Source organism: Megalobrama amblycephala, linkage group LG19, assembly GCF_018812025.1.
Source record: "Megalobrama amblycephala isolate DHTTF-2021 linkage group LG19, ASM1881202v1, whole genome shotgun sequence".
Taxonomy (NCBI): Eukaryota; Metazoa; Chordata; class Actinopteri; order Cypriniformes; family Xenocyprididae; genus Megalobrama; species Megalobrama amblycephala.
The window spans coordinates 37,992,195-38,002,568 of record NC_063062.1 but is presented as its reverse complement, the minus strand read 5'-3'; the positions used below and the strand labels follow the sequence as shown (position 1 = coordinate 38,002,568).

At 34.2% G+C, this 10,374-nt stretch overlaps 1 protein-coding gene across 1 annotated transcript in view; it reads right to left on the bottom strand.

The window, feature by feature from the left end:
* Positions 1-6,575: 6,575 nt before the first annotated feature.
* Positions 6,576-10,374, bottom strand: part of LOC125254134 (WT1 interacting protein) — a 30,923-nt gene continuing 27,124 nt past the window's right edge. The window contains exons 6-8 of the mRNA XM_048168581.1: positions 9,539-9,590; positions 9,361-9,429; positions 6,576-7,570 (exon numbers count right to left, since the gene is read on the bottom strand). Of these exons, the coding sequence (XP_048024538.1) occupies positions 7,418-7,570; positions 9,361-9,429; positions 9,539-9,590 (274 nt within the window). The 3' untranslated portion in view covers positions 6,576-7,417. The remainder of the gene's footprint in view (positions 7,571-9,360; positions 9,430-9,538; positions 9,591-10,374) is intronic.

Sequence of the window (10,374 nt, the reverse complement as noted above, 5' to 3'; positions counted from 1 at the left end):
AACCCACACCAACATTTTTAAAAAAGCCCAATTCTGAATGAAAACCACAAACTTGCCAATCCTGCTTAAGGGTGCACAAACACCTAACAACAGCATAGCAACAGACTAGAACACCCTTGTATCATAACAGCGAGTTTTGCATGGGCAAACACGACTCAAATCTAGTTAAATATCTCCTTAAATGTTAAATATGTACTCCAAAACAAAGAACGTGCACTTAAAGGTTTGTTATGCCCTTGTGAAAAAGAAGTTCACTTTAGCATGCTTTTAAAAAGAGCACTTATTACAGAAATAATGTTAAGTAGGACTTTTTAGTACATCTTTTTATGTAATTTCATAATTACTTCTATTGTCTTTGAAATATGGTTAAAGTGTGCTGGTGAATGAACTGAGAAGCATTTCTGGTCAACTAAAATATACTTCACTGTCATTTCTATTGAAACTTGTTTGTCGTGTATTTTAAATCACTCATTTGTAATGATTAATTACAATTCAGTACATGTAAAATGTTTAAATATCAAATAACTCTACAGATTACATAATTACAAATATACTTTTAATATTTGAAGTACATTCAATAGAATTAGTCAGACTTGTTTTTCTCAAGGATAACAGATGAACTGGAGCACAGGAATAAAGGCAAACAGAAAAACACAGTGAGAGTCTCATTAAAGTGAAAACTCGTCTGCTGTTTGTCATCGAGCAGCTAATGAACTCAGCACCTCTTCTGTTCAAATAATTCATGGCTTTTCAAGAGGAAATTTCACGTATTTTGTCAGCAGTTTTAGTGTCTGCCATAAACATGATTATCGACTTCATGGACTCACGCCATAGACTTACATTTAATGACTTTAATCCATAGACTTACAGCTACACACACACACACACACACACACACACACACACACACACACACACACGCACTCACTCACTCTTATATTATTCATTTTATATGTCTAGTATATTTCTGCATACGTAAACCCAGATTAACACAGATTTGAATTAAAGCACAGAGATTAAAGAAGTTGTTCTTTACAACCTAATTAATGTTCAGACTGTGTGTTTAATCCTAAAATCTCCTCAGCAACATTCAAAACACCACAGCAGCTGGAATGGATTCAGTGAAGAAACTCATTACAATCACTTCTGTGATCTGATTATTGTCACAAAACCAATTAAACAAAAGCTGATGGCAACTTCACATTAAAAGAGCAATAATTGGTTACACTTTATTTTGAGTTTACTTTAGACATTCTGCTAACTATAAGTCACTTTGCAACATCTCAACTAACTCTCATTAGAGTATTAGTGTAGGGTTAGGGTTATAGAATAAGTTGAAATGTCGTTGCATAGTTATTTATAGTCAGTAGAATGTCTGAAATAAAGTGTTAGCAGACATTAAGCACTAATACTCTAATGACTGCTAGTTGACATGTAGTTGCAAAGTTACTTAGAATATTTAAAGTGGACCAACGAAATAAAGTGTTATCTAATAATTTAATAATTTAAAGAGAAATATCTGAGACAATGTCAATATGTAAATGAAACATAACTGAGTTGGCAGAGCAGTATCAGACATCAGGGTGCGGCGAGTGTTTGCGTGCAGGACTGTGATTACAGTGAGCTGATATCACTGCTGAATAAACACACCGAACCCTCCGATTCCACAGGAAAACCACTGCAAAACAACAAGACTTTTCTGCTGGAAAACTGCTGGAAACTGGAACACTTCAGACAGAGGAGAACGGAGAGCGTAAAGGTCTCACCCAACAGTAAAGCTTAGGAAAATCACTTCAGACTTCATATGACCAACAGGATGTGATGTCATGCTCTAGGGACGCTGATTTGAATAAATCAAATGAAAGAAACAAATACATTCAAGATTTTCAAGTGCCAGACTAACAGCTTGCACCAGCGCAAACTCTCTTTTGCTGTTCAAAAGTAGGAGTTACTAAAAGACACACAGTGTAAAATTAGCGAATGAGTTATTTTTGTGGCTGACCTTATTGCATATGAATTTGTAGGAGTTTCCCTGTCAGGCCACTAAATTTGGGAGGAGAGTATTGAAATGATTCATGCTAAGTGATTTACTAAGATTTGCGGTGGTCAATTTACTGGTATTTGCACCATTTTTTAACGCCCCAAAAAAGCAGGGTTGTCACTAGGCCCATTTTAGAAGAGCTTTAGTAATTAGAAACAGAGGAAAACGTCTGTGCATTTATTGATTGTTATGATATCTGCATCTGTGTAGTTCTTTGTCATAAATGCACTTTACACAATATGATGCAAGAGCAATTCAAAACGGTTTCCACTGTAAAATCTGGGTTTTTTTAATGAAATTCCTTTCATCTAAATGGCATTAGACTTTGTGACTACTCTTGATATACTTCTTGAGTGTAATAAAATTGATAAAATTTGTTATAATGTTCATTTTATAATAAATCCAAAAGCAAAACACACAAAAAGAATGATAAGAGAGGAAATGGCAAATGAGCTAATGAGTGGTCCTCTGCTGCCATCTAGTGGTTATAGTGGTAATTCCATGTCATTTTCATGTTAAAAGTGTTTGTTTTCCACCAGGTGACAGAAATCCTTTACTAAAGCATGGAACACTTTCCATGTTATCTCACTGAATGAAAATATGAAATGTAGATCTTCTTTGAAGTTAACTTTACTGCACAAATGTAGAGTTTAAAAAAATAATAGCGTTTAAAACATTACAAGTATTAGAAAAAATATTTTACCCACATATTGCTAATCTAGACAATTACTGTAAAATAAAGTTTGTCTATATTCTTAATGAATATTAGCTGGTTATTTAAAATGATTAGAAATGAATTCAATACTCAATACAGTTTTGAAGATGAAGGTTCCACACAAATAAAATCACAGTCACACAGTTTAAGTTAACTACAAAAACCACTTTATTGAAAAAGCAGATTACATAAATCTACGGTTAAATGATACGCCCAGACTTTTCATACATTAAATAACTTTAAACTTTTCACGTTTAGATAAATAAATCTACTTTGCTTTTTCTTTATTTATGAAATATCTAGGAAATCAAAACATTGTACGATAAAAAAGGTGATGCAACAGAATGTAAGATGTGCATTTTTAAAGAACTAACCGAAGGAAAGCTACCGTTCATGGAATCTCCGATAAATGCAGGAAATACATTCTACACTGCTTATTTACAGGGACTCTAGCCTTGTGCTATACAATAGTAGTATGTTTTAAAAGTGGATTAAGACAACTTGGAGAACTTTAAAAACAACAACACACTTGCGGGAATGATCTGAAAGTGGAAAAATCAGAGGTTACTGAACTGTTTAGAGGAATATTCTGTCATTATACTGAATATTCATGCTGTCGATTACCACAGAAAATGCATAGTAAAAAAAAAACATGATGATTTTCTCTGGGAGTCGACGGCATGTCACAGACGCTGTACGTTAATCCAGAACATTCCTTTAGCTAAATCTGCGGGGAACCTCTTTCACCAAAAACCAGGTCAAGATGACGTTATGTGCTTCCGGTACAGTAATCAGTCAGCAAACACACATCTTCACATGAGTACATCAGTCTGCTTTGCAGATAAGAAAATCACTGGATTTAAGAAACAACGCTCTCCATCAGATCTTCTCAGGTCAGGAAACACATACAGCCTGTTTCTGTCAGTAGTATCACAGCAGACGTCTGTGTGGAACAGGAAAAGTGTGTACAGCAGACCTGACAAGCATTTATGTCCTGCTTAAAACGCTCTGAACGTGATCAAATACTGCAGGATCTTCCTCAGTGTTTTTTAATCAGCTGGTGTTTTGGTGATTTTAGTGCATGTATGAAGTCAGTTTTAACCACAAACACACACAATACTGACTAGATCTATCGTTTCACCATTTCAAAGACAAACTCCTTTTTGTGTCCAAAGTGTTTGTGCAACTTCCTTTATAATAAATGACATTTGCATTGATATTTTGTCTACACTCTTAGAAGAAAAGGTTCTATATGGAACCTTAAAGGGTTCCGTCAGGCACTTCATATTTAGGGGTTCCATCATGGAATCATTATAGATTTAGTTTTAATGAATTAAACTTTATGAATTAAACAGCTCATAAACATGCCACCAGATATTATGCAATCATTTAAGGGGTGGTTGATTATGATTTCACTTTTTTTAACTTTAGTTAGTGTGTAATGTTGCTGTTTGAGCATAAATAACATCTGCAAAGTTACGACGCTCAAAGTTCAATGCAAAAGGAGATATTTTCTTTTACAGAAATCACTTTTTAAGGACTACAACAAGCTTCTTCCTGGGTTGGTGACATCACTAACCCTAAAATTTACATAAATCCCACCCCCAAGAACACACAACAAAGGGGGTGGGGCCATGTTGTGCCACTTTAGAGAAGAGGAAGAGTTGTTGTAGTAGAGTGTTGTTGACATGCCGTCATTTTACGCCACACAAACGCTGGATTTGCACAAAAGATTAACATGACGACACATGCTAGTGGATGAGTTGAATCAACTCCACAGAAACTACATAAATTTATCCACTAACCATTCAGAAACGTCTAAAAGTTGTAACTTCTTCCTGAGTCTCTCCATCAGTGTCGACTCCGGTTTGAACAATGTAAGGCTGAACACCGTTACTGACAATCCTCATTTTGGCTGCGTGAGATTCTCCAGCTTTGTTGTTGTTGAGCTGTTAAAGCTCCGCCCTCTTCTGGAAAGCAGGCAACTCATTTGCATTTAAAGGGACACACACAAAAACAGTGTGTTTTTGCTCACACCCAAATAGGGGCAAATTTGACAAGCAATAATAAATGATCTGTGGGGGATTTTGAGCTGAAACATTCTGGAGACACCAGAGACTGATATTACATCTTGTGAAAAGGTCCCTCCCTATATAGAACCTTTTTGGCATAAAGTGAGTCAAGAACCTTAGAGTTCTATATAGAACCTCTTTGTTTTCCTAAGAGTGTAATGCAATGACGTTCAGATGTTTTAAAGTGTCTAAATACTTATCAGGGTTACTGTATATGACACACACACAATCACACACAGTGGCCCAGCCACTAGTGTACATGAACATATACACAACGACACACACACACAGACGTACACACTCACAACATGTCCTAATCAGATGCAATGCAATAAGCTTCCAGCGTTTATGTGAATCTAGTCAAAATATAAGAGAGCTTTCTTTTGTGAACAGACTTTTCTACGTGTGTTATAGTGTTCATGACTATTATTCTGACATGTGCAAAACGTTCTGCTGCTTGTGGCTTCATTGCATCGCGGCTGGTTCAGGCACCGGGTCACACACAAACACAAATTGACTGCAGGACAAATGCAGGTGGTCTCTGGCTGGCCTGGTTGAATCCAGCAAATCCAGGCTTGAACTTTGACCCCTGCGTACATCAGAGTCCCTTCAGAGTCTCCTGAGACACATTACAGTGCGTCTCCTCTACATTAAGGAATATGTAAGGCAGGAAGGCACCTCATCCAGAGACAAACCAGTGTCCGAAGAGCACTACGAATAAGAGTTTGGCGGAGAAGATCCTCCGTGTTCACAGATCCAACCCCGTTGTGCTGGTGTCAGGTCGTAACGGCCTCTCTGACTCCGGCCAGAGAGATTCAATGTCAGACTTCTGCAAAATATACATTTGTTAGTCCTGCTATATGCAGCAGGATTCACAACGTCACCTGGTGAAGAAAATTCCACCTTTGTGCCAGCAATGCATCAACGTTCGGTCCACTGCCGCCACTAGTTTAGGCATTTCATTGATGCTTAAAGGGACAGTTCACTATTATTTACTCGCGCTCACGTCATTCCAAACCTGTACAATTCATAGACAATTTAAGACACCACGGGTTAAAAAAAACTGATGTCACTATAATAAAACTGTAATGAATTAGAACTGAATTTTAGTTTTCTAAAAAGTTGTTTGAATATGCAAATAATGCATTATCTAATTAAATATACTTATTTGCATTAGTTTAAATTTCTTGTTATTTTGTTGTCTAATTTTGAGAAAACAGCATTTAAATATATGCATTGTAACTGTAATTAAACACTTAAATTAGTGCTGTTAAATCGATTAATCGCATCTAACATAAAAGTATGTTTACATAATGTGTGTATATATATTATATATGTGTGTCTGTGTGCAATTGTACAAATATATGTGTGTATTAATGCTGTCAAATAATTAATCGTGATTAATAGCATATAACATAAAAGTATGTTTACATAATATGTGTGTGTGTACTCTGTATATTTATTATGTATTAAAAAATATAAACGCATATATCTTTAAGGAAATATTTACATGTATACATGTACATATATATATTTATATATTGTATAAATATATTTTATATGTAAATATAATATATTTTTGTTAAATATATACATGCATGTGTATTTATACATACATAATAAATAAACAGCATATTATAACACATTATGTAAATAAACTTTTGTTAGATGCAATTAATCGTAATTAATCGTTTTGACAACATTTATGTATGTATAAATATATGTGTGTATACACAAACAAACACACACATATATATATATATATATATATATATATATATATATATTATATACACACACATATTATGTAAACCAACTTTTATGTTAGATGTGATTTATCGTGATTAATCGACTTGTCAACACTAACTTTAATGTGTATTTTGGATGTTTTCTTTCAACTAAAACATGTTATGGACACAAAATAGCCTAAAATCTCAAAATTAACCAGGGAATGAAAAACAATGGTTTTGCCAATAGTGTCTTGGCTGAAAAGGACATTTTAATAAATGTCTTTTGTCTTCCATGGAAGATAAAATCATACCAGTTTGGAACAACATGAGGGTGAATAAATGATTCATTTTTGGTAAAATGTCCCTTTAAACACCCGGGCAGCTTGGCACAAAAAGCGGCACGACACACGCATACAGGAATGGTGCATGTCAAAGGCAGTGAGTGACGTGACGGCCTGATCGACGCAGGATATTCGATGAAGGCACAGGAAGTCATAATCTCAGTCTGTATGCATGTTCAGTGCTGTCGTCTGGCATTCAGAGGTCACGTTTGGAGGAAAAACAGGCACGGGTCGCCCTCCGTTCCCCTGCGGCAGTGCTGAAGACCTCATGCTGGGTCCCGAACGGAGCGAAAACCCCTCGATACGGCGAACGAGACCGGAACGTGTGAGGAAGAAGGTGATGAGGGATGAAAGTAGTAATAAAAGCCTCCCTGGTTGGTCATATAAACCCTAAACAAGTGGAAATATGTAGACTGATTTCCCTGTTTATTGTTTAGGGGAAGGACAGACACTTCTCTGTCTTTATCTCCTCTTGCTTGTCGTTCCACCATTCTCTTCTTCAGCGTGAGTCCGTGTGTTCACAGTTCAGTGACGTGTAGCGGGTAACTCGGGGGCGGGTGGGGCGGCAGAGGGGTCTTTAACCGGTGCAGATGGCATCGGTGGCACAGCAGGTGCCCCTCCAGCGGGTAACAGCGATGCCCCTCTTCATCATTCAGCTGCAGGCCACAATCCTGCAAACCAGGCAGACGCATGTTACTTTCTTCATATGTTTGATAGAAATGAAGTCAAGCCCAATAAAAGCCTTTTTCAGACATCAGAATACAGTGAATCATCACTCTTGTTGCAGGAGCTTCACTGTAAATAATTTAATGCACAAAGCTTCCTTTATAGATGGAAATTCCTTCTGCAAGCCAATTGGGAAAATCCGTAGCAAGAGAAAGAAATCTAGAACTGCAGTTCGGATGGTTAATAAATTACCATGAAAAGCAAATATGGATTCAACGTTTTGACAAGGGCTTCAAGCACCCTAATCTCAACCCTGTCACATGACAATTTTGTATTTTGTTCAAATTGTGAATTGGAAGACATATTTTTGTGATAACGAAAAGATAAGTGACATATGTAAAAGTAATCATTGACTATAAGCGCACACACACACACACACACACACACACACACAAATGATATTCTAATATATATCTATAAAATATATATCATTATTATTTGTATTAATATTAATAAAATACTAAATGTATATTGTTTAATATATTTACTAATAATACAAATAATAAAAAATAATTATATAAAATTTGTATGAAAATACACATTTATGGTAAATAAATACATTTTTTTACACTTGTATATTTTTATTATGAATATTATTAAATATAGGGCATATATTTTTTATACAATATTAATTTTAATACATATATAATATTCTAGTATATATCTATAATATATATCATTATTATTATTTTTATTAATATTAATAAACATAATACTAAATACATGTTGTTTAATATGTTTACTAATAATACAAATAATAAAAAATAATTATATTAAATTTGTATGAAAATACACATTTATGGTAAATAAATATTTTTTTTTACACGTGTATATTTTTATTATGAATATTATTAAATATAGGGCATATATATATATTTTATACAATATTAATTTTAATACATATATAATATTCTAGTATATATCTATAATATATATCATTATTATTATTTTTATTAATATTAATAAACATAATACTAAATACATGTTGTTTAATATGTTTACTAATAATACAAATAATAAAAAATAATTATATTAAATTGGGATGAAAATACACATTTCTGGAAAATAAATTACATATATTAGATATATACACACTCTTATATTTTTATTATGAATACAATTATTTTTATTTTTTATTATGAATAAATAGCCTATATTATATTTATTTTATATAAAATAAATATATAATATATTATATAATATAATTTCAAATATATTTATATACAAGTACACGGCTGCTCATTGACAAAGTTTTTTTTTTTTTTTGCTAAATTCAGAAAATTACTTAAATATCATTCAAAATATTACTAAAATTACATTTTAATAAAGTGTTAAGATAATACTGGAGCCAAAAAATCACTTTCTTTATCAGAAAAGCTGAGATTTCCTCTATAAAAAGACTGCGATGTTCGTCTCTTTGAGAAATGTGTTTAATTGAACACTTTACCTCACAGACTCAAAGTTTAGCTGCATGACCCACTCTGGAATGTCATCAGTCAATGATTCACAATATTAATGCACATTTATACCTGACCCAAGCCCTAATACACACAAAACACATCTTACATAACTGCAGAGCATTATCCAGGAGAGTAAACATGACCCCTAGTTAGGTGCCATTTACCAGACGCACTTTCCTTTGAGCGAATCACAGTAAACCAGCTTCACAATCATGACAGGACTGGGACTGAACCTGTGGTCAGTAACTACTGACTTATGAACGAGTCTGAATTACCTCACAGTGATAGCACTCCACGTGGTAATCTTTATCCATGGACACCACCCGTATGGTCTCCTCTGAACCCTACGAACACACACACACAGCCAGTTAACCTCTGTCAGGACAGTCCTGAAGCGTGACCTCAATCTAACTCATGCAACTATCATATATCACTATATTCAAACACTTGTACCTGTGCTGGGAGGATTGGCTGGTTACACGAGGCACATTTAGGAGCAAAAACCCTGTGAAGATGAAGAGACAACATTATGAATAAAACCACATTAAAAAAACACATAAAACCACATTATGTAAGGGATTATGTAAAATAAACCCTGACAGGGTGATCAGGACCCCTTATTTTGCGGCTGGATGCACAATCTCTCACTTATGACATGGATACTTGGTGCATCAGTAAATATTTAGACATAAAATGTTTATTTGATCTTCCGCAAAGTAAAGCAAGCAGCTTCGAGCCTCGACGAACAAGACATTTAAGGGATATTGTACTTTTGAAGATTTTCACCACATGAAATATTGATTTGAGAAGAAACCGTTTTAAAATATTACCTGTTTTTATCTTAAAATCCACTATGGTGTATATATATATATATATGTGTATATATATATATATATATATATATATATATATATATATATATATATATATATACATACATTTCAGTATTTTGGGAGCATAGAGAGATCGACTTGATAACATCATTCGCAGTGTTTCAAGGGAGTGGGCGGAGCTTAATAATTATTTTAGAGCATGTTGCTTTTTTCGACTCTCTGATTGGTGTAAATTCTGTTCAGCATCATGGGTAATGTAGTTTTTCACCAGGAATTCCACTGTTAAACATGATTATTTTAAAAATAAGCTGAAATAATGCAGGCTGACTGCTTCAGCAGAAGCAAATACCATCAATTAACAACCTCGTAGGTCAAAGTAGGTCTGTCTTTAAATGGACCTATTATGCCTTTTCACAAGATGTAATATAAGTCTCTGGTGTCTCCAGAATGTGTGAA